The sequence below is a fragment of the Leguminivora glycinivorella genome, chromosome Z, assembly GCF_023078275.1.
Source record: "Leguminivora glycinivorella isolate SPB_JAAS2020 chromosome Z, LegGlyc_1.1, whole genome shotgun sequence".
Classification (NCBI taxonomy): domain Eukaryota; kingdom Metazoa; phylum Arthropoda; class Insecta; order Lepidoptera; family Tortricidae; genus Leguminivora; species Leguminivora glycinivorella.
The window spans coordinates 33,190,646-33,216,292 of record NC_062998.1 but is presented as its reverse complement, the minus strand read 5'-3'; the positions used below and the strand labels follow the sequence as shown (position 1 = coordinate 33,216,292).

At 40.0% G+C, this 25,647-nt stretch overlaps 1 protein-coding gene across 2 annotated transcripts in view; it reads right to left on the bottom strand.

Annotated features, from left to right (window-relative positions):
• Window positions 1-25,042, bottom strand: part of LOC125241447 — a 28,983-nt gene extending 3,941 nt beyond the window's left edge. Inside the window, exons 1-20 of one of the 2 annotated variants that reach the window (XM_048149942.1) lie at window positions 25,012-25,042; window positions 24,522-24,875; window positions 21,660-21,811; window positions 19,878-20,064; window positions 18,584-18,829; window positions 17,252-17,380; window positions 16,283-16,412; window positions 14,382-14,521; window positions 14,075-14,229; window positions 13,278-13,462; window positions 12,859-13,022; window positions 12,161-12,386; window positions 11,607-11,718; window positions 10,783-11,046; window positions 10,224-10,335; window positions 10,011-10,138; window positions 9,581-9,688; window positions 8,937-9,067; window positions 8,792-8,852; window positions 5,094-5,321 (exon numbers count right to left, since the gene is read on the bottom strand). In XM_048149942.1, coding sequence (XP_048005899.1) covers window positions 5,094-5,321; window positions 8,792-8,852; window positions 8,937-9,067; window positions 9,581-9,688; window positions 10,011-10,138; window positions 10,224-10,335; window positions 10,783-11,046; window positions 11,607-11,718; window positions 12,161-12,386; window positions 12,859-13,022; window positions 13,278-13,462; window positions 14,075-14,229; window positions 14,382-14,521; window positions 16,283-16,412; window positions 17,252-17,380; window positions 18,584-18,829; window positions 19,878-20,064; window positions 21,660-21,811; window positions 24,522-24,855 — 3,192 coding nt within the window. In that variant the 5' untranslated portion in view covers window positions 24,856-24,875; window positions 25,012-25,042. Of the gene's footprint in view, window positions 1-5,093; window positions 5,322-8,791; window positions 8,853-8,936; window positions 9,068-9,580; window positions 9,689-10,010; window positions 10,139-10,223; window positions 10,336-10,782; window positions 11,047-11,606; window positions 11,719-12,160; window positions 12,387-12,858; window positions 13,023-13,277; window positions 13,463-14,074; window positions 14,230-14,381; window positions 14,522-16,282; window positions 16,413-17,251; window positions 17,381-18,583; window positions 18,830-19,877; window positions 20,065-21,659; window positions 21,812-24,521; window positions 24,969-25,011 lie in introns of those variants that run through there. The other variant, XM_048149943.1, reaches the window with a different exon arrangement.
• Between the last annotated feature and the right edge of the window lie 605 nt (window positions 25,043-25,647).

Genomic DNA, 25,647 nt, shown 5'->3' with positions numbered 1-25,647 from the left:
AAAGATAACGCGTTAAGGCTACAACCCTCTCAAAGTAATAGTAACGTTAACATTTGATAAAGGTAGGTGAGTTATTTTAAAAAATGATTTGGCGGTCGCTACCGGAACCTGAGTTCTTCAGAGGGCGTTTGAGGGCTGGTTGCTGGAGGGCACAGACTCAATCGTAACTGGAACTTAAGGTTGGTAGCTGCACGCGGAGCCTTGGTTGTTCAGAGGGCGTTTGAGAACTGGATGCTGGAGAGCACAGTGTCATTCGTAACTGCAACTTAAGGGGTTCAGACCGGGCGAAGAGGTTAGCGATGTGATGTCTGTTACGAAGTCTGTTATTTGGCACTTGGTGTTGATTTTATAGGCATTAGCACGTGTGACCCATGTGAAAATATATTGGTTACTAAAATAAAATAAAATTGCTTTTAAAGTTTTCCGTTTACTATGAGCAAAATGTGTTTTCTTTTTGAGTTTTCACTTGATACCAAAGGTTGTAAATATAGCATACGAGTTCCTCTATTAAAAATGAAACGGTCCGTTCGGTTTAATGGTTACGAATTTACAGATGTTATTGTTGAAGTACATAATTAGTTATCCCAGTTTCAAGAATGAAGATACATTATGATATTCCTGTTTGAAAAAAAATACGCAAAATTGTTAGTGGGTACCGTTACTTGGAGATTTTAATTCGTCTGGTATAGAGTCAACTACGGGGAAGTGACACCCTGTGTTATGATCTGAGTTTATATTCAAGTGATTTATAAGCGAATAGTCGTTATTTTTGACTGTTTCTGACTTTAATGTGGTTTGAAACATATCTAGGTAACGCGAAACCAATTAATTATGCACAGTATTTTTTTTTCTGTTAATGTATTGTGTTCTGTACAAACACCTATCTTTGAAAATATTCTATTACTAAGTCTAGCAACGCCAAGTTCATTATATTCGCATTCGTTTAAAAAAAAATGAGTTGTGAATTCTTTATCTTTTAATGTTTTCAATGCATGTTTATCCTTTTTGGACATGTCCTAAAGCTGTTTGATTTTGAAGTAATGACTGTGTCAGTCAGATAATGTCATGTTAGTATGTAAATTTCTAGTTACATTTTATCATATTTTCTTGTTCAATTGTGGAAGTGGTTTAATGATAATACTGGAATGAAGTACCAATCTGTAATATTTCATGTTTTGATAATTTGTGCTTATGGAGAATAACGGGAACTCGGTTAGGACAGTAAACTAAACGGAACTACATATTTTGGTACGTGTTATGGCAATCAAACAAGTAAGCTGTAGGTTCTATTCTAAAACTTAAATACCTTGGTACCTATTTATTAGTAACTAAAATTTGATTGTGTTTAAAAATCAGCATGTAAACATTCAACCAAAATATTTGAGTTATGTCGAAAAGCTGCTTTTAAGGGGCTTCACACGGTTTTTATCGGTTTTTGACAAGTTTTGAATTAAATAAAAATAATTTGCACATAGATAGAACTGATTTTGGTAGCTATAGTTATACTTGATAATAGAGTTAATTGAAAATTATAGAGCAATTGAGTGGCTAATACAAACGACCATCGGGCCTTCAATCTTTTATCTTTATTCGTAAGAGCCATATTTTGAAAAAGAAATGGATACTTACTTTTGATTGTGATTTTGTTAAACATGGTCCTTTTTGAAATTTGATTTTAGTGAAGGGTCTTACATACATAAAATCGTCATGTTCCGATTTGCCTTTAACTTTTCTAAAAATTCAAGAGAAATTTTAATCTTAAACTAATTTGTCAATGTGATAATAGCCTTTAGAAATTATCATAATATCAATGGATTCAAATCGAATGTCTAATGACATTATGTATGCATCTAATGCGCAGGGGCGATGAAAGCCATGTCCACTAAACATTTTATCCATCTAAACAGACGATATTAAAGCCTCTCGGTTAGAAATCGTTAAGCGTTCTCTGGAATCGCAACTAAATTTTTGGAATAATGCTGGCCAACAACGCTTTATTAATAAGATAACAATTGAACAAAATGTTTAAAAAACCCCTACCATGAGTTAGGTCATCGTCGTCGAGATAATCAAATGTACCTAGTGAGTAAGAAGTAGTAAAAAAGTAAACTATGGGAAATTAGTGAAGGATTTAATTGAAATGAGAGTTCTACGGCAAGGTTCTTGCAAAGGCTGTTTTGCATATTGTTCGGAACATTATTTTCACGCTGTTTTCTTTGGAAATTTTGGAATGTACCCCTTGTGCGGCGAAAATTAGCCTAACTGTATGTTACTGCTTAAATGTTTTATTTGATGCTAAATAATGATCTTGTGATTGTTAGTGCAGTATTAAATGTTTGGGTTTTAACTATTTGCTTGGCAATAAAAAAAAGAATGAGAATGTTCTTCAGGTCAGGGAGGCCGAGTGATGAGCTTTGATACCTCAGATTGTTGTATTCTGTTCACAGATGTACGTTGCAGTGACGTACACGATGTTAGAGGATGCTGATGCTGTGTCGGAGAAGTAGAAGTTACCTGAAAATCGTCGACGCCAGACGCCGACAGAAATGCGGTCTGGCTGAGAGCGATAGACAGCGAGAGAGATAGATAGCTACGATACAGATATTGTCGTGAGCGTTTGTGCATTTGGCTAACCTGTTAATCTTTTTGCAACTGATGGAGTCCACATGCGAAAACTACAAAGAACTTTCTTCAAGGAGATTGTATTCGCAAGGGACGCGAATATGTCAGGTTGGCCGTGTCGGAGAATGACTAAAATGTGGTTTGAGACACGTTTTATGACGCTATATTTGACAAATAGAGCAAACAAGGGTTTACAACTTTGTACAACCTGGCTGGTATTCGACTGAGTTCTGCCAAAACGCCAGAGAGGACGCTATTGTCTAAAAGAACAGAATCGAAAAACAGATGATGAACAGATGATTGGAGGCTGCCGATCGAGCTGCAGGCAAAAATGGTTGAGGAGTGCTGGCGTTGTTGGAGGTTCTTCGGTCTAATCCGGCAGTTTGCTCGAAATAATAGGCGGGATGTAATCTATAACGTGTTTTAATGTGTAATCGATTTTGTGAAGTAAATTCTGTGGTATGGACATGGTATTTCATTGAAAAGCTCTCATAAACAACTACAACGGGTCCTGACAACGGTTCTGGTATGATACGCCCACGATCCGACATATATATATATATTTATTTACACTGACGATCTCGGAAACCGCTCTAACGATTTCGCAGAAATTTGTTATGTGGGGGTTTTTGGCGGTGAAAAATCGGTCTAACTTATCCTTAGGTCCCGGAAAACGCGAATTTTCGAGTTTTCATGCGTTTTTCTTCGCGCGCCATCTCGTGTGCAGTAGTTGTACTGTTAAGACAGAATTCTTTCGGTCGATGTAAGTACTATTTATTGCAAACACTAGATGGCGACACAGGTCAAGGCTAAAACGAATAGAAAATACACTATTTGAGTTTTTGTGGCGAAATGCGCGCCATCTCGTGTGGAGTAGTTGTGTTGTTAAGGCTGAGAATTCTTTCGCTCGATGTAGGTACTATTCATTTTTGAACTAGATGGCGACACATGTCAAGGATACGAAACAGAACCGAGCGAAGCTCGGTTGCCCAGATATTTTATTACAATAGATGGTGACTGTACATCTTTTTCAAAAAAAAATTCATTATCTTCGCATTTGCGAATGAACACACGCACTCTCACGCAATGTAGAAATGCTTATATTATAGACTAAGATCCCGGAGCCGCCAGACCTTCCTCATTTTCTCAAGGATGAAACTATGATGAAACTCATTAGCTTATAAGAAATAATTGTAATTATAATAAGTACATAATTACAATATGTAAGTTGCTATACCCTTACAGGGTCTGTATTACCTGCTACATTTATATGTACATACATACATACATACAATCACGCCTGTATCCCATAAAGGGGTAGGCAGAGCACATGAAACTACTAAAGCTTCAGTGCCACTCTTGGCAAATAAGGGGCTGAAAAAAAAAACGAAACTGCGATATTGCAGTGACAGGTTGCCAGCCTCTCGCCTACGCCACAATCTAACCCATATCCCATAGTCGCCTTCTACGACACCCACGGGAAGAAAGGGGGTGGTGAAATTCTTAACCCGTCACCACACAGGGTATGTAATGTGTAATATTACTGCAATAAAGATATATTATTTTGATTTGATTTGATTTATATGTAATGTGTAATATTACTGCAATAAAGATATATTATTTTGATTTGATTTGATTTAACTTTGGAATAATGTAGAGTTCGTATCGACGTTTAATGTCTGCATATTAGCTAGTTAAGCCCGACGGTCATTACCGCCGGCCGTAGCTTGAGAAATTAGAGTAAGTTAGAGAGACTTTCCAGCGTCAGGTAAAAGTTACGTTACGGCCGGCGGAAATGGCCAGCATAAAACATACACAAAACATATAGCAAAAAAATGGCCGACGGGCCGGACTAGCTAATATGCAGAAACTAAACATCGATACGAACTCTACATTATCCCGAAGTTTCATCCTTGAGAAAATGAGGAAGGTCTGGCGGCTCTGGGCTCTTGTATTATATAGACTACTAGCTTTTCCGCGCGGCTTCGCTCGCATTAAATTTGAAAATTGCGGGATGCTTCATACAAACGTCCACCCCCCATGTTAGAGAAGTGGGGGGTTAGAAAGAGACAAAAAGTAGCATATGTCACTCTCCATCCCTTTAACTAAACCCACTTCAAAAATCACGACAATTCGTCGCTCCGTTTTGCCGTGAAAGACGGACAAACAAACAGACGCACATACTTTCCCTTCCCATTTATAATACACTAGCTTTTGCCCGCGGCTTCGCTCGCGTTAGAACGAGACAAAAAGTAGCCTATGTCAACTATATCTTCACTTAAAAAATCACGGCAATTCGTCGCTCCGTTTTGCCGTGAAAGACGGACAAACAAACAGACACACACACCATTTATCCATAGGTACTAATATTATTAACGTGATTTTTTAGGTGGAGATAGTTGAAGGGATGGAGAAGCGAAGCCGCGGGCAAAAGATAGTAATACATATATGTTAGTATGAATGATAGGTACCTGTTCGTCAAGCGGCGCCTGGTAGGTACGCAGCAAAGTTTCGCCGAAGTCGTTGGCCTGCACGGAGCGGCGGTGGTGCGCCAGCACGGCGTCGCCCAGCATGGCGCGCACGAGCTGGTCGCGCGAGGAGGCGCGCGCGCAGCCGCGCACCTCGCGCAGCGCGTCCAGGGCCGTGTTCAGCCGCACCCGAGCTAGGAACGCGTATAGTGAACGCTCCTCCTCGTGTTTCTGTTTACAATTAGAGTAGAATCAGTAGAATTGACGACCGGTCTGGCTCAGTCGATAGTGACTGTCAATCGCGGGAGATGCCTCTTTATCCGCTCGGCCACCCAGGTCACAGCTGTCGAGGTCGAAATCTCCCGCGATTGGAGAGTACGCTGGTTCGATTCCAGCCTCAGGCACCAGAGGACTTGGTCACTTTTTCTTTCATATGTGTAATTTATTTCGGTTTTAATTTATATACATAGTAGTGTGACTACTTTAAGACAGCACAAGTGGAAATATTTTCAATAGATTATAATTTAACTTGTGTTCATTAGAATTGATTTAGCAGCGCCATCTCTCGAGCTGTGTCGAAACCAACCTGAGTTTGGTCACAGTATAATAAAGAGTACTATCGTACAGTATGGCCACTTTCGCTCCCCGCTGAAAGCGCCGCCCACCCCCTCTCGGTTACCTCACAGTTACCGCCTGTCAAAAACGCGAACAGTCAACCTGTCATATCTCACTCATACAAGCATGGTACGCGTTCACCTACACGAGCTTAGAATGTGTGTTAAGAACGCGCCTCTTTCATATATTTGATCGCCAGTGTCCGAGATGTGGTTTGGTTCACACGGGGGGCAAGAACTATACCGTTCTACCACTTCTACCCTAGGGATGGACAGAGGGCGCTACGAGTCCTTGTATAGATTACTCATATGAGAGATAATTTCGACCTCGACAGCTTTGACCTGGGTGGCCGAGCGGATAAAGAGGCATCTCCCGCGATTGGAGAGTACGCTGGTTCGATTCCAGCCTCAGGCACCAGAGGACTTGGTCACTTTTTCTTTCATATGTGTAATTTATTTCGGTTTTAATTGTCAATCCTATATAAATCTTCCTTGGTATATAATAAAGACTCGGAGGAAATATAGACTGGAGTAGCCTTTCAGTTACTTACCCCTCTGCCAAAAAACTTGAACAAATGTTCATAAAGTCACGTAAATACAATTTCACAATCGATTCATGCTCATTCACAGAATCGCCACGACACATATCACTGGTAATTAAAAATGCCCGCGTGTGCTGTGAACACTTGTAATAAGCGCTCAAATACCTCAAGTTTGCAAAAAGATGGCATAATATTCCATTTGTAAGTAATTTTAATATTGTTATATTACTGTTTTTATTATCTAAATGATAATATTTTTGTCATACGTCATCGAATATCGATTTATGTGATCGAATGCAATCGATTTGAAATTTGTTGGTGGGTAGAAATTACGTCACGAACACTCCCCACGAGACTTCGATTTTTTGCTGTTTAAGAAGATACCTAATGTGGTTTACAATAGGGTCGATATTTATATATCAATTTATTCATAAAAAGACGCACTCCCCACGAGACTTCATTTATATATTTTGTAAGAATTAACCTAATTTCAATTAGAATAGAGCATATATTATAATAATATTGACAAGGATAATAAAATTGAAAATTAGAAAAATCATTTGACCGAGACTTCGTCGTAGAGATGTGGGCACGGTCGATGAAATACCAACTATCGATAAAAAAGTATGATTTGCAAACCTTGATCACACAATTCATTTGAAATATATTTGCAATTTTCCGAAAGAGAATGATTTGAGTTTTATTACATGTACTTAATAAACTTTACACTTTGAACTACCAGTATTGAAAACAGTTAATGAAGACTAAACCATTTCTAGTTTATTTATTTAACCAAGTTTGTCTATAATGATCATAGATTTATAATTATTAAACTAGATTGTTTAGTTAGGTCAAAAAGTGTGTCCACATGAGAGGTCATTGTTTGGGCTGGTGTCCCTCTCGCACTTACTGACAATGTCATCATTATTCAGTGACGTCATCACTGTCATACATTGGGGATACCAGTCAATTTTCAAAGTTACTACCAAATCTACTAATACCCATTTGAACATATTTTTTAATTATACAAATCTTTGATTTATTGGCATCAAAATAATTACATTATAATTATTTTCAAATTTTTTGAAATATATCGAAACCCTAGTTAGAATATAACACTAAAATAATATAAGAAGTTATAAAATCGGGTAATATACAGATAAAAATACTACTAATATGGGAACCTCATTATCACTGGCAACACGTGCGAGAGGGACACCAGCCCAAACAATGCCCTCTCATGTGGACCGTTTTCGCTAGTCTGATACGATCGACTTTCTGTTTCAGCAATAAGGTTTAATTTCGTATGGCAAAAAATGTGATTGAGCGGTCCCCTGTAAAGGTCTTTGATAATGATTTAGTACCACCAACCGCAGTAAACGTTGTTGATTAGTTAGTCTGGAAAAATAAATTAATGTTTTATCAAAATGTCAAATATTTCTTTACCTACTAATCCTATTATCCATCGCTAGTCCACCCGCGTGATACCTACTACCCAGGATTGTCATTAGTGAATCTTAATTATGATTATAATAGTGCCAAACATTAAACAGATCTAGAAAAAACAACGACATCATTAAAATTATAATTTGCTTCATTAATTATTATCGACTTCAGTTATCGATGCCTGCCTCATCCCTATAGTTTGAGACACACACGTGCGCATTTAGTGTCCGTATACACTGTGTTTCTACGAAGTATTTCCATGTGTGATATGTCTGTGTGCATCATAATGAGCATGTGTTATTTTTTTATCATAATGTGCGTGTGTATTGACAATAATATTTTTGCATTTGTGAGTACTCCTTTACATGTGTTATTTCCTCACCTCCCGCGAATCTTAATTGGCAGAATTATTTGTACGTAGACGCAACGTGAAGGCTACTCCAGTCTATATTTCCTCCGAGAATAAAGAATACTATCGTACAGTATGGTCACTCCCGCTCCCCGCTGAAAGTACCGCCCACCCGCTTTCGGTTACGTCACTGTTACCGCCTATCAAAAACGCGATCAGTTGACCTATCATATCTCACTCATACAAACATGATACGCGTTTACCTACACGAGCTTAGACTGTGTGCGTAGGAACGCGACTCTTTCATATATTTGACCGCCATTGTCCGAGGTGTGTCGCAAGTACTCGTAGGGTCGTAGGACATTCTAAAAAATTATCGGTGATTAGGAAAACCCGTGCCGGATAAATTGTGTTCCGGGTATTTAGAACACAAACACCAGGATTTCCTAAAGTGCATGGGGCCACGTACATACAAGTAAGTCAGTTACGGAAATTGACGAGAACTGTGAAGTGTAATTGTTCAAGTGTAAAACCTGATGTATACTGTATACCTACAGATACGTTACCAGTTACCAAACTATACCACACTATAAAAAATCGATGCTGCCCTTGCCCATATCATATCGGACACACACAGGCAACCTCCATGTGTGAGGACGATTGTGAGTTTGGGAGATCTAAACCGAACTAAGACAAAGTTATTTGGTGAAAGCAGTCTAAGAAACTTACGCCTTAGATTTGCGGACTTACTTTTTTTCGGTCCATTTCGGTAATAACTTCTTGTTGACGTTTTATTTCAACATTCCAGCCTCTAAAACAATTAATGCAATCATTTGTATTTTTATTTAATTAAGTAGATAAGAGAGATAGGTATTCTTATTCTAAAATCTCGGACCTGTTTATGTGAACAAATTCTTCAAGAATATCGGCATCGTGTGGCTCCAGTTCAGTAGTTTGCATTTCTGTTTCTATCCACGTTTCCATTAGCTTCTCAATCAAGAAATGTGAACACAGTGTTAAAATTACCTGCGAATATAGGTCATGTAAGAAGAAAAAATCCCAGTGTGCGTAGCCGAATGCACAAACGCTCACAATAATATCTCTTTCGTAGCTATATCTATCTCTATCGCTCTTGCGTATTGGCGCGACAGAGCCTGACTACATTTCTGCGGTGCTTCGGTGGCGTTTCGGCCTGGCCCCGTAGCCGAATGGCATTTCTGCGACGCGTTAGTAGCATTAGCATTGGTCCTTTTTTTGACATTTTCGCGGGATAAGTAGTGAAGTGGCGGCTGGCGAGAGCATGCACAGAGCCGTGACGAGTGGCGGAAAACAGGGGAGGCCTTTGCCCAGCAGTGGGACACATTATAGGCTATATAAAAAAAAAGTAGTGAAGTACCTAATACTTCCTTCCAACTGGATAAAACTAAGGTTCGAAATCTGTCAATGCTTAGACTATTAAGATATGGATCAGGCTCGAGTCTTTGTGCATTAAGACGTTTAAAATATGTAAACAATACAATTATTAAATAAAATGATAACTTCGTCTTTGGGCGCCAGATGAATGTGTTTGTACAGGTTGTACGCTTCGTCCGCTATCGACACCTTGTCGTTCAAGTCTTCAGACAACATCTGTAGAAGAGCGTAAGCCTGCAAAAAAGTAAAGTTACATAATAATTATTAAATAACATGTAATTAATTTAAATCCCTTTGTGATTCTAAGGGCCACTTGCATCAACGAAAATGGTGGGTTAACCCACCATTTTACATGGAATTTGATTACTTGACAGATGACAGCCCGCTAACCCTGAGTTAAGTGGTTGGTGTAAGTGGGCCTAAATAGCATCAATAACATGGATGACATCGTTATTCTGTCGTGAACTCGCTCGAGATTCTCGCTATATACAAATACTTATTCCATAAAATTCAAGAAAGAAAGGAAATGTAGATTTATATAACGGTGATGACGAACCTTTGATATACGAGAGCCTGCCAAATCAGCAGCAGCGTAGCATATTGGCTGTCGGTTGTGCACTTTGTGACATTTAGGGTTTTCCAGCGCTTTCCGAACTCTAGCCGATCTCAACGGAGTATTTAAGTCTGTAGAATAGAAAAATATTGTAGATTTATAAACTTTACAAATTTTTAAAAAACTTAGATGAAGAGAATTTATTCTTGCAGTCACCCTGTATAACTCCATTCTCGTCCAACTTCACGCCGAGCTTGCGGCATTCATCCCGGACGAGCGACGCCAAGAGAGTCGCTATGGTATCTCCCGTTTGCACAACGCGAGGGTGCTATAAGTGAAAATATGTATAAATGTACGATTTCATTACACGACTTCTAGAAAGTAATGGTGTACCTAACCCATAGGCGCCTTTGGCGTCCGTTATAGGTAATTGACGAAGTTCGATGGTATGTTCAAAATGACTAATATTGTCTATGGTTGATGAATTGGTAGGCACTCGTGAAGTAATGAGGCTAGTGGAGCGCCCACGCCGGTGGTGGTCGCGTTGTACACCAGCGACAGCGCTCGCACTACACCGGCAGGCGTCATACGCCAAAAAAAAATGCGCCATACCACGCATAATAAGTGGAGTGATGATGCTAACAGCGTTAGAAGTGCCGACGCCGGCGCGCCAGGTGACAAGCTGCGCCACGGAGCCGCCGTACACCAGCGCCAGCGCTCGCACTACACCGGCAGGCGCCATACCACGCATAATAAGTGAAGTGATGATGCTAACAGCGTTAGAAGCGCCGACGCCGGCGCGCCAGGTGACATGCTGCGCCACGGAGCCGCCGGCGCTGGTTGCGTCGCACACCAGCGCCAGCGCTCGCACTACACCGGCAGGCGCCATACCACGCATAATAAGTGAAGTGATGATGCTAACAGCGTTAGAAGCGCCGACGCCGGCGCGCCAGGTGACAAGCTGCGCCACGGAGCCGCCGGCGCTGGTTGCGTCGCACACCAGCGCCAGCGCCACGCACTGCACCGACGGGCGAACCATCTGACGAACGCATAAATTTTATTAAGTAACATAATTATACTTTCCTAAAACTCCGTTCTAGTCTAGGTTGCTCTGTTCTTTCTCTGGTTCTACAGTGATTACATACCTAAGTCCTCATATAAAGATTATGAAAAAAAACTAAGTAAGTATATTGAAAGCGCTTTTGATAGCTCCGGTTGTGCAATAAGTATAATTATAGGGGAAATTAAAAACATAACTAAGCAGGAGGGAAATCTAATCTGAGGTTATGATTCTAAGAGAAACTGTTTTGATTCATGCGCGGATCCGGGGGCCTAGGGAGCCTAGGTTGGCCATACAAATAGTCAACGTGACCCCCCCCCCCGGGGACTGGGCCTTTACCACGTGACCCCCCCCCCCACCCTCCTGGGCTCAAAGCTTTGATTCCTAATAAAAGGATACCTTAGTAACTTTAGTAAGTACTAAGTATACCTAAGTATCTACCTTCGTCACCATTCCTTTATAATTGTATACTAAGGTAACTACCTAAATACATATATGAATATGAAAAGTTGCCAGACAACATGCATACTCGTACTTACCGTAATTAAATCTAATAATTGGTAAACACCATTATTTGCCAAGAACTGTTTTCTGTAATCTTCTCTCCATATTACACCTTCCCAAATAAAATTTAAGAGCGATATTAACCACCTGCAGACAAACATAAAATAGGAATATGCGAACGTACGAGCAATTATAGGAGTATGTAGGTTGGTGGTAGCGCTGGTGGTCTAGCGGTAAGAGCGTGCAACTTTCAATCCGGAGGTCGCGGGTTCGAACCCAGGCTCGTACCAATGAGTTTTTCGGAACTTCTGTGCGAAATGTCATTTGATATTTGCCAGTCGCTTTTCAGTGAAGGAAAACGTCGTGAGGAAACCGGACTAATCCCAATTAGGCCTAGTTACCCTTCGGGTTGGTAGGTCAGATGGCAGTCGCTTTCGTAAAAACTAGTGCCTACGCCAAATCTTGAGATTAGTTGTCAAAAGCGGACCCCAGGCTCCTATGAGCCGTGGCAAATGCCGGGATAACGCAAGGAGGATGATGATGATTTAAGCGTACGTATTACGGAGACCGACTACAAATAATCAAGGACCTTTCACTGATAATGTAACTCCTCTCAAGCGACCGCATAACGACATTCATCATGGTCCACGTGAGGGCGTTGATGGAGCTTGGCCACGAGATCTGAGGGTACACCTCGCACTTGACCTTCCCCGGGGCTTCGATGCCGCCCGCCGCCACTCGCAGGGTCAGAGCGAGGATCACCTGGGACATCTCCACGGGCGGTTCGCGTTGCCGAATCAGAGTAGCACACAAATCTGCCAATATCAAACTACGGTAAATGGGAGAGATGAGAATCGAACAAAGGTACCGCCGCGATACCGCCATACCGCTCAAGACCGAGCAAAGTGGCGTGCTCTTGTGTTGGAGGCCAAAACTCATTTTGGGTTATCGCGCCAGCCAAGAAAGTAGTAAGTAAGTAAGAATTGAACAACTTATATACAGGTATTTTAATTATACTCTTGTGAATTGGGACATATTGGTTTACAAGATGACTAATGTAATGACCATCGTTCAATGCCACATTCGTAAACAAAATAAATCGCTTAGAATCGTAAAGTGTGCAAAATGTATCTGCGTAAACAAGCCCCTCTTGGATGTTTCCTCTTTAGTACTTAAGTTACCTCTAGAGTAGATATATTTACTCCAAGAGGTCGACAACAGCCACATTACAGCATGCTAGGTCTGCCAGTCCTTGCATCACAAGTGCAAATTATCGAAGACACTCACGCATGAGAATGATAATTCCGTGCGAGTTGAACAGCTCCTTGATGGCGCGAGAGTGCGGTGACGAGCCACGATGGCCCACAGCTGCCTTGAGGAGCCGCAGGCACCAGTACAACACGGTTAGCTCGTACGGGTTCCACGAGTACCACTCCACGTACCACATTACTCTGCAATAACACCAGTTACTTTTTACGAATACTTTTGTTGCCTCTAATTCTTGAGCATTGGAGATCGTGGGTGAACTTCCGTACTTGAACAAGGATATTATTGCCAAATATAAAAAACTTCATAACTTTATGACCCTAAGTATTAGAACGATTACTAGTTGAAATTGAAACTCAATGACATATGTTTTCCGAAATATTTCAAATGGGTGCGTCTTAGATGTGGGCTACTTTATAAGTGTCATATCTAAAACCAACCTCCGTATTAATCCACAGTCTTTAGCCAGATCGGTCTGCGTCAGCGGTAGCACGCACACTAACGCCTGGAGAGCCGTTTGCCGGAGCTCGTCGTAAAGGGGCTGTGGCCACTTGGGCCTGAGCTGCGTCAGACCGGGGTCCAGCAAACACACGAGGCCAACAAACCAATGCTGGGATGCTATCAACTGATAACATTATTAAAGTCGATTAATTTAGTAGCTTCTTACTCACAATTACGATTTACATGATACAGGTTCAGACTTAGGTTAAGTTCAAAGATAGGAAAGACGTATCTAGAGTGTCGTTCTCAAGAACGAACTTCAAGAATATTGTCTTCGGTTACCGCGATAGTTACTCATGAAATAAAACTTGTGGTCATGGTTCGTTGATATTTCTTGTATGTGGGTACCTTTTGCATATTGTAATTTTTCCTCAGTCGCCCGTTGACCACGAACGCTGTAAAGAGTTCGAAACGTCGGGATGAATTTTATATTCGTTATACGCGATTTAATCCGTTTCCATAGTTTTATTTCATGAACTTCAAGAAAACAAGGTTTTTCCCCAGTTCCATAAAAAAGAATTTATCATGTCAGCAGGGTTCCGCCGCGGTTGCTTTAATGCCAGTGTCAGGCGCATAGACATTAAGCTATTAAAATGTACAACCTATAATAAGTTTCTTTTTTGTTTCAGTGCTGCAGGTGTGCTGGGTGTTTTATTGTTTACCTAAGTTTAAATTAAATTATTTCTGTCACTCCCTAATGCATCTTCTGTTGACCCAAAAGGTCAATAATACTTACAAATCGGTTATATGGAAATATTTTAATGAAATCCACGCTAAGGTATATAAGGGCCTTTTTAAACTGCACGTCTGACTGGGAGGTGTTAAAGTTCACGGTGGCAGCCCAGCCCCCGCGGATCTGGAGCTCTGTCGCCACCGACAACGACATCACGTCTGAAATCAAAGAATATTGTCAGTTTTTGTAGGTAGAGAGGTCATGGGGGTCATACGGTCTAGGTTGGCCATACAAGTTGTCCACGTGACAAAGAAAAGAACACTTGAGTCCTTCGCGACCCGGGTAACTACACCAATACTAGTAGACTAACCGGGCATCAGACATGCAGAAAACCCTTCGAGCCGTACGCCGAAGCACCGGAGCAAAACAGTGGTGATCACGGTCAGCGTGATCCGCTGTGCTTGGTGAGCGCGCGCGCGACACTCGTATCTGTACGCCCATATAAAGCACCTGCAAGTAAGTAGGTACACCCGGTCAATAGGAATGACGACTACCTACATAAAAAAACCGGCCAAGTGCGAGTCGGACTCGCTCACCGAGGGTTCCGTGCAAACTTTCAATTTCCGTGCAAACAAAATGTTATTCATAAACTCTACAGATTTGACTAAATCCCTCAAGACTCAATTTCCCACATAACAAGTAATATTTTAATATACAATTTTATAGTTAGACAACGTCCAAATAAAATCAAGACTATTCGACTTCAATAGTTTACGATAGTATTTTATGCAACAGGCGTTTAAAGGAGGTCAAAAAAGACGAGTGGCATGGGTAACAATTTGAGGCGAAGCCGAAAGCCCAAAGGTTTGCACTGTCAGCTCGGCTGCCCAGCCTTTCCGCGCACTCGCGCAGTGTCGTTATAAGGCGTTGCCATGGTTACAGAGCCAAACAATGCGTTTTCAGTTTTTTCGATACTGCGCGCATGCGCGGAAAGCCGGCGGACGCTGGCTTTGGGGTATAGACCTTTATGTAGGGTTTTAAAGATCTATGCACGACCCTGTAAATGACGAATAACAGTTCGGAATAGAAAAAATATTGAGTTCTTTCAAACCAAACAATAAAAAGTAGTAGTCGAAAATATGAAATGTTGTCAATTGTTTATTGCGTGAAACGATTTTAACCATTTTGCAAAGCAGGTAATTTCTATGTCTGTCTGTCTGTCTGTCACATTATTAAATATCTTGAGAACTACTTATGCTATCGCTTTGAAATTTGGAACAATTATCCCATAAAAATCATCAAATTGCCGATAGATGTCGCTGTACGTTGAACGCTCATTTCCTACATCGCGTTTTTCCTGATATAATGAGGTCGGTTCAGGAGCGTCCTTGCGACATGTCGTAAGTCGTAAACTATTGAAGTCGAATAGTCTTGATTTTATTTGGACGTTGTCTAACAATGAAATTGTATATTAAAATATTACTTGTTATGTGGGAAATTGAGTCGGGAAATTGAGGGATTTAGAGTTCTATGAATAACATTTTGATGATTCAACTATTGAAAGTTTGTATGGAACACTCGGTGAGCGAGTCCGACTCGCACTTGACCGGTTTTTTTAGTCGTCTCGCCTATTGGGTGAATTGTGTCCTCTCTTGCATATTCGCATCCCATAGATTAGCAGGCTGTAGCCCATCTTTAGAAAGGGCTAAGCCAAAACTGTTTTGATTAAACAGCTGCACGTGAAGACAAAATATGATGCTCCTATAAAATAAAATAAAAACACGTTTAGAGCTGGTGGGAAAGCATGGAAATAAGGCACCCTTACATCGACAGAACAAGCTGCTGTCTATAAGCCTGCTACCATTGGCTTGTTGTGTAAAAAACTGTATAAACTGTAACTTTTAGTATTTGTTTTCGTACCTTTGATAATGTTTTATTTGTGTTCTGTTATGTTTTCCTTTTTTTCCCGCTTTGTGATTTATGTGTATTCTTGCTTTTTTATGTAAATAGTTTTATTTTTTCTGTCTCTTTTCGTCTTTTTTTTTATTGTTGTGTGTTTGTTATCTGTCGTGGCATCACCGAATGGGCCCTACGGAAGACCAGCGCTGGCTTCCAGCTAGCATTATGCTGAGTTGGGTCCATTTCGTGATGCGCACTTACTTAATGTTCTGTTCTCTGTTTTTTGTCCTATTCTTGTGTGTATATGTACGTACGTGTTTGTGAGCGTCATGAATAAATGTCTTTTATCTTTTTTTATCTTTATCTTTTTACCTTTGTGCGTAATTATCTGGCGCCGGTAACTGTTCTGCAAATTTGGGATCCTTTTCGCAACGTTGCTTCAATGCCTTGACGAGCACTAGGAGTAACGTCAGCGTAGCGGGGAGGTGGACGCTGCTATCTCCTGATTAAAACTAACGTCATTTAACATACATGATAATCCAAAGAAGACAATTACCTCTAGATACTCGTATCAGAGCTCTAATTACCGATTTTAAGTAAGTATTAAGTAACAGTTAATTAAGTCAACAGTCATATTTAAATATTTATTGAAATAAGTATAAGATTATCGCATTTAACTATCCTGTTCCTCCGGTTACAACTAAATCAAATTACAGGTTACTTTATAAAGAAAATATTCTCCAGTCCTAAATTCTGATTACATTTTATTACTACACTTAGTGTGTTTTCACATTATCCGATCCGATATCGGGTGTCGGACCGATATCCCATACATTACAGGCGCCATCTTGGATTCTTTCCATTGTAATCCGATATCGGATAGGATAATGTGAAAACGGACTTACGCGAAAAGAGCTACCGAAAAATCATACTAAAATGAACTCAACGTGTTATTATTATTACGTCGTTTGTAACTTTTATAAATGATTAACGACATGTCATATCTACGTAATAAAGTAAAAAAAGTTTATTGATTACGAGTACGTAACTTAAAAAAAAACTCTTCGAAAATATGTAGGTAACACTTAACATAACATAAAATTATCCCAAAATCGATGCTAAATGTTTTGTGCCTAACAACTTTTTTTTATTGCATCGTATTTTAACGACTTTACATAACATTTATGTGACTGCTACAGTGCTACATAACACCGTTACAATTAAATTGAACATTAGGTATAATGGGTATATAATTAGTGCAACATTCGGTGCGGTTAATAACCGCCGCTTAGACCCGATCTGATTACCATAATTCATAAGTGAATTTCGAAAGTGACGCACCCAATTGAACATTGTAGTGTTGAGGATCGGCTGGATTAATGTCGTAGGCTGGCAACTTTCTCTCGGGGAAGTATGGGTTGAAGCGGTAAAATATATTTTCTAGTACGTTCTCCTTGATCAGCTCCATACCTGGATAGGAAAGGAGGTTTCAGGCATAAATTACTACTTGCATTATTGACAACAACCTTACTTTAACATTCTGTATTGTTATACCACCGTCAAACCTCAAGCGATTCTTACACACATAGCACAGCACGTTTAGCCCGAGTGCCCATCAAAAATCGTTGATTCTTTTCCTGTCAGATTATCGATATTTGATGTTCACACTTCACAGTAAGCTTCCAATAACAATACAAAGGATCAAACATTTTTACTATTTTTAGTACCTAAGGAAGAAAGTAAAATGTATTTGCATGATTTTAATGAATATTTATAATTTACCGCATTAAATAACACGTGATGTAATATACGCTCATTTCCTTAGATGCACGTAATTTAAAACCTGACCTGATATCATTAATGCAAAACTTGATACCACACCGGAAGTAAAAATCTACATAATATAATGGTAGGTATTTTCGCACTGATTCGCCAATATGAAAAATAAAACTCTTGATTTATGTAGCAACATTTACATTCATTCCAAACTGTTTTACAATATGTAAGTAGCGTAAACGATATGGAAATGAAGGGCCATCTTTGATTTTAGTAAGTAGCCGTTTGGACGCGCTGTTAAATTTCTCCTTACGATGAATATATACGTTGGTTTTCCATAAACGTGACGTTCGGTATCATACGTCGTCGAGCACTCGTAGTCTTTAAAGTTCAATGTTTATGATAGAGGCACTGTAGTCCGAAAGTTCAATGCATGATACTCTGATGTACTCTAACAGAAACACTCTTAGCTAACCATCGCTAGACGTTATGCCCTTGTAATGATTACAAATGTACAGCTAACAGTGTTGCCAATGGTACATATTATACATTTATTACATAGGTATAATGCAATTTAGGGTCGTCCGTACACGAAGGTGTCGGTTACATGAAGATTTGTCTTATCAGACTTCGGCGAAATGAGCAGGGTATTGAATATCTTGAACTACGGCGGTTAAAGATTTAATATATAAGACACCTGCTAAATAGTGCAAGGGCACCATCTCCAGTTTTTGTGAGAGGCAGCAGCAGCAGACATCTGCAAGAACGTGGGGAGGCGGTTAGAAGCGGCAACGGCCATCATCCCATAGATGCGGTGGTACAGCGCCGCTGCTGCCGCCAGCAGCGTCGCGCGCCTTCGCTCGAATCATTAGACCATGTTTAAGATAAGTTCCTTACAATTTTCTTGAGAGGCTGCAGCGAGCAGCAGAGACATCTTCAAAAACGTGGGGAAGCGGTTGGAATCGGTGACGGCCAGCATCCTGGCAGCTGCGTGGTACAGCACCGGTGCTCCCGCCAGCAACGTCGCGCGCCGCTGCAGCGCGTTCGAGGGCCGCCGCGGGTCCGGCGCTGACAGGTGCCATAGCAACGCGTCAGAGACTATCGTGAACAGCTCGTCTTCTTCCAAACACAGCAACAGACAACCTTAAAACATGGAGTACCTACAAGTTGTAGTTTACAACCAAATTTTCCGAGACCAAAGTAATTAGACTATACATATTAAACCAATTACCTACCGAATGTTGCATTAAGCCTTATTATTACTCAGTTTACTCACATTGCATCAGGTGAAGTAGTATAGGTACTCATTTGGCTTCTCTAATAAAAACAATGTACACCTGAAAATGCTGCCAGTTTGGCCTTTGGGTAGTCTGTCGCCAAGAGTAAGCCCATACAATAAATAATAAAAAAAGTTTTCCTTAATTTATTTACTTAATAAACATCAAAATACGAGAATCTCTATATCTAGGTACGAGTATGCTGTATAAATAATAAATAAATAAATATTATAGGACATTCTTACACAGATTGACTGAGGCCCACGGTAAGCTCAAGAAAGCTTGTGTTGTGGATACTCAGACAACGATATATATAATATATAAATACTTATATACATAGAAAACATCCATGACTCAGGAACAAATATCTGTGGTCATCACACAAATAAATGCCCTTACCGGGATTCGAACCCGGGACCGCGGCGTAGCAGGCAGGGTCACTACCGACTGCGCCAGACCTGTCGTAAATGAGTGTATGAGTGTGTATAGCCACTTGGGGTCAAATATTGGTAGTCAAGTAATGCATTCATGCCCATGGATCGTTGCCGATTGAGCTTCTAAATTAGGAGTAATATTCCCCTGAGTACAAATGGCACTGGCCCCATTGACCCTTTTTGATAAATGCGGTCTCATTCAAACAGTACGTGTACAAAGAGAGTTGTAACACATAGATGTTAATAACTTCTGGCCGAGTTCGTCCAAAACTATTTCGACTTTCGCATGTTATTGTTTAAACTAGGAATTGTATTATTTATGTATTACTTAGCGTGTTCGGAGTCTAGGGGCTATACAAGAACATAACATTATCAGCCAGGACACAACGGATTATGCTCCTATTTTGAGTAAACTATTTACTCGTATGTGATTCATATCATTTGATATTAAATAAGTTATCTATAAGTAATCGGACTCACCTATAAATCCTATATATTTTGTCACGTTATCATAAAACCTTTGAAAGTCTACATTGTTATTCATTACAATAGGTTGATGTATGTTCTTCAATAACGTCACAAAACCTTCACGTAAACTGGGTTCTTTCCTGTACGTGCCCTCCAGAAAGTCTAGTATGACAATTACACTATCAAGGACGTCGATTTTCTGAACACAATATAAGGAGTTTTGATGTAATTTTACAAGGGGGTAAAGTTGTTGTTTAACCGCACGTGTCAATAATGTCAATATTGATAGGTACCCGAGCAATAGAAAGATTCCAATAGTTAATATTTTCTTCGTGTTGCTGTGAAAAACTTTTTGTTTCAGTCGGTGGAAAAAATTGTTTTCACCACACCAACTAATAAAGGCATTCTTTGCTATTCGAAAACGGATAGCAAAATTCGTCGTTCATTTTATCCACAAGAGTGCAAAGTAATTTCATACATGTAAATTTTAACTTGATGTCTTAAGCGGGCAGGTAGATTTTACCTATAAATGATGATTTTGAATCATAAATATTGAATAAATTGATGGATTTGATTTAGCTTCATGTTTTATAGTCTGTATTTCGTTCGTGTTGGTGTGGTGAAAAATTTTGTGTTTCACTCGGTGGCAAAGTTTGTTTAACCTTCGTGCCTTGAAACCCTCACAACGCTCAAGATTCCACACAATATTGGAATCTTTCGCTTGCTCGGGTATCAATATTAAACAATAAGTAAGGTGAAATAGCCCATAATGGACGGTGATGCCATTATGGACAAAAAAACACAAATCCTTAAAAATAAGTATCTAAAAACTGACGGCTATGTACCATAAACTAGAGTTGTAGAGCTGTTTCATTTTGAAGCTTCAATTAATTCGGTTATTTCTGAAGGATTTGGCGACAAGATAAAATTCATCAGCTTACTGAAAAAAATATCAAGACGAATTCTTAGTAATGTTGCTAAGAGAGTTGAGTTCATGTATAAAATAATAAAAAAATAATACTCGGTGTAAACTTGAACGCGTTTTACTTACTGCATTAAGCATGAGATAAGGTATAAAACATACTAGTTTGTTGCTCCAAAGATATAAAGAAATGGCGTTATTTTGCGAGTGTCCATTACTAGAACCGAAAAACTGCCTACTTCCTATGTTGGACAAGGAACAATTTACATAACCAAAATTTACAACAAACAATCCTATGTTAAAATAACTCAAACTAATTGTATTTATGGTATATAAAATTGACTCATTGAGTATCAGTTGGCTTTAAAAGTAAAATTTTAAACTTATTTCACTGTTCATAATGGGGGATCCATTACTGGAGAACTGCCATCCATAATTGGAGAAAAAACACCTAGTTTTAATTTGTGTATGAAATGTAAAAGAAGGATAGGACATTCAAGATTTAACACGCTTAGCGGTAGTATTTTTACATTTATGAGTGAAATATCAAAAACAGGCGAAAATTTTCCTTAAACTGTCCATGATTGGGTCCGTTACCTTAATGACAATAACTTTGTCCTCTTGTAAACAACTCTTGTGGTTGTTATTGTCCGAAAAGTTTTTATAAATAAGAAAATTAAATGTGTAGTCGCAAAAAAGGGATAAACTTATATAAATGATCTAGTTCTTCATAATAAAGGGTTTTCTTTCAACCCCTTAGTTGCCAAGAGAAGAACTTGAGTAGTTTCATGTGTTTTGCCTATTACCCGAGGCCTACCCCTTTATGGGACACAGGCGTGAATTTGTATGTATGTATGAAAAATAAAGGATACATATCCGTGTCTAGAGGTGGTAGCAAAGTCTTGTAAATGGGCATTGAGTCGGTCCAGCTGCCTGAGGGGCTCGGCGTCCATGACGAGGAAGTGGAGCTTGCGCGCCATCTCCCATCCGTACGCCGGGGGGCACTTGGTGTTCCACGTCTCATCTGTACACCAACACCAAGGTTTTACATATGATATGACGCGATATTTGCTTCCAAAATAGCGGCCACCCCCTATTACCGACAATTTTTTTTTTATGATCCTGAAACTTCTGCAAACGATACTAATATACCTATTCCAAACCCGGCAGGCCTCCGTGGCTCAATTGGTCAGAGCGGCTGGATCGGCAATCCAGTAGGTCGCAAGTACTCCTGCCGGAGGTGTGAGTTTTTCCATTTCTCCTTTAATTTAAAAATAAAAAAGTAACCTGTACCTGGGCAGGCTATGTACGGCGTATCCATCCACACTCCACAGCGGTGGGCTAAGGGCTAGTTCAGACACGGCGGATTCCGCGCGGTCCTAATCCGCGCGGATCCAATCCGCGAGCGAACGAAAGTGTTCAGACATGCGCGGTTATCGTGCGGTGCGAGGTGAGGTGACGTGACAGCCTCTCAGTTCAATGATACACAATTTTGTTAGAACAAGAGATGGTGTGCGGTATAAGGACACTTTATACTCTGCACCCATGAGAAATCTTAATAGATCGTACGCAGGAAGAAGTACACCGTCATATTTGAACATAAAATATAGATAATGCTCATTACTTTGTAAATGGGTCGCGTAGAATGGCAAGATATAAAAATATAGAATTTACATGTAACTACTGTAGAAAATTGTAAATAAAGTACCAACTAACCAAACATTTTTTTTCGCCAACGAATCCTCTTTGTCACCTAAAATCTCTACCAGCTCCTGCCTACCTCTGTTTTTGACTATTTTACTGGAATAATCTGCACACTGGATGTCCCATAGTGCTGGTCTTTTTAGGGTTCCGTAGTCAACTAGGAACCCTTATAGTTTCGCCATGTCTGTCTGTCCGTCCGTCCGTCCGTCCGTCCGTCCGTCCGTCCGTCCGTCCGTCCGTCCGTCCGTCCGCGGATAATCTCAGTAATCGTAAGCACTAGAAAGCTGAAATTTGGTACCAATACGTATATCAATCACGCCAACAAAGTGCAAAAATAAAAAATGGAAAAAAATGTTTTATTAGGGTACCCCCCCTACATGTAAAGTGGGGGCTGATATTTTTTTTCATTCCAACCCCAACGTGTGATATATTGTTGGATAGGTATTTAAAAATAAATAAGGGTTTACTAAGACCGTTTTTTGATAATATTAATATTTTCGGAAATAATCGCTCCTAAAGGAAAAAAAAGTGCGTCCCCCCCCTCTAACTTTTGAACCATATGTTTAAAAAATATGAAAAAAATCACAAAAGTAGAACTTTGTAAATACTTTCTAGGAAAATTGTTTTGAACTTGATAGGTTCAGTAATTTTTGAGAAAAATACGAAAAACTACGGAACCCTACACTGAGCGTGGCCCGACACGCTCTTGGCCGGTTTTTTAAATTTCGTCTACAAATAATTCGGTGTCAAAGCACTCCGTCGTCATGTAACGTGCGGCACGCGCGGATTCCGCGAAGCAACTGAACACGCGTAGGCAACGTCATAGAATTTGGACCGCGCGGCGAACGCGCGTTTTCATTTTCTTGCGGTCGAGTTGCGGCTACCGCGCGGATGCATAGTCCGCGCGGTGTGGTGTGAACGTTCTAGTACTATGCTATTGAAACAAAATCCGCGCGGTTGATCCGCGCGGTTTGCATCCGCGCGGTTTCCGCCGTGTCTGAACTAGCCCTAAGTTATAGCTACGGAGTGCCAAAACGCAGACGCCCGAGGGGTTGGCCCGGAAAGAGATGGGGGATGACCTGGACTCTTTTCTCAATAACTGGACGGATGCTGCACTTAATCGGGAGGATTGGAAATCTAGGGGGAGGCCTTTGCCCAACAGTGAGACACTCTATAGGCTATTAAAAAAAAACTGTACCTACCAGGTTTGAGAAAAACTTTTAAAATCATTGTTTGCAATCAAAGAGCATAATGTATTAATTCATCATACCCGTTTTTAGGGTTCCGTAGTCAACTAGGAACCCTTATAGTTTCGCCATGTCTGTCTGTCCGTCCGTCCGTCCGTCCGTCCGTCCGTCCGTCCGTCCGTCCGTCCGTCCGTCCGTCCGTCCGTCCGCGGATAATCTCAGTAACCGTAAGCACTAGAAAGCTGAAATTTGGTACCAATATGTATATCAATCACGCCAACAAAGTGCAAAAATAAAAAATGGAAAAAAATGTTTTATTAGGGTACCCCCCCTACATGTAAAGTGGGGGCTGATATTTTTTTTTCATTCCAACCCCAACATGTGATATATTGTTAGATAGGTATTTAAAAATGAATAAGGGTTTACTAAGATCGTTTTTTGATAATATTAATATTTTCGGAAATAATCGCTCCTAAAGGAAAAAAAAGTGCGTCCCCCCACCTCTAACTTTTGAACCATATGTTTAAAAAATATGAAAAAAATCACAAAAGTAGAACTTTATAAAGACTTTCTAGGAAAATTGTTTTGAACTTGATAGGTTCAGTAGTTTTTGAGAAAAATACGGAAAACTACGGAACCCTACACTGAGCGTGGCCCGACACGCTCTTGGCCGGTTTTTTATAGCGACATTTTGTTTTGTAGGTCAAAACGAAGTCACGCAAGCGAAATCATAACCAAGTGATACTTCGGTACTGAATGGTATGTGGGTGATGGAAAGCGCTGTCCAAATAAAAAGGTTATAGATTTCCTTGACCATCATTATAGATTCAATTATTCCATTACCTACTGGAACAGGATCCAATTCGTGACGAAATGCTCTTTTTAGCTGTTCGCTGTCCGTGTAAGATTTTCCCCCTGGACCATGTATGCAGCCGAAACTATCTGAGGACGAACTTTCAGAAGAGGCTTGCATGTCGTAATATTTATCCCTTGCCATTCTCGTGAACGGGTCAAATTTTCTCTTCTTAACAAAGAACTGAGTATGGGAAGTGCTCTCAGATACTTCGCCGCAATCTCCTTTAGCATTTTTTGCGGTTTTCGTGGCTGCAGTGTCTCGTTTTGTTTTCGACGTTTGGCGATTCACATTTGGAGCAGAATTTACTCGCTTGCTTTCCATATTGATGATGTTAAATAAGACTGTAGCATGAATCGCAAGCAATGATTATTGCACTGACAAACTTCATTAGATATTTGTCATGCTATGTCATGCAATGTCATACACGTCGAATAGTTAATACCGTCACAGTATAAATAATAAAAAGTACTATCGTACCTGTAGTGATTATATTTATTAATTATACTCTGTCAAACAAGTCTGTCAGTAAATAAGAACAAAGAAAACTATAGGTATCCTTTTCTCTAGCACCCTAAAGAAAAGGATGCATATAGTTTTCTTTGTTCTTATTTACTGACAGACTTGTTTGACAGAGTATAACGTAACTAGTGATTATATTCTCTTTGGTTAATATGTCAGTCAAATCATTATTAGGGTTCCGTACCAAAAAGGTACAAAAGGAACCCTTATGGTGCGACTCTGTCCGTCGGTTTAAGAGGAAGGAAATCGAATAGGTATTTATTTATTCTGGCCAAATATTGGCTTCTACTAGTTGGAATAACTATTCCAACTATAAATATGGGCAACATTTGATGGATATCCATACTAATATTATAAATGTGAAAGTGTGTGTGTCTGTTTGTTTGTCCGTCTTTCACGGCAAAACGGAGTGACGAATTGACGTGATTTTTTAAGTGGAGATAGTTGAAGGGATGGAGAGTGACATAGGCTAATTTTTGTCTCTTTCTAACGCGAGTGAAGCCGCGGGCAAAAGCTAGTATTAAATAATTTCATATTGAAACTAGGTAAGTAAATACTTCATTCCAATCAATCCATAGATTGTAGAGACCCCTT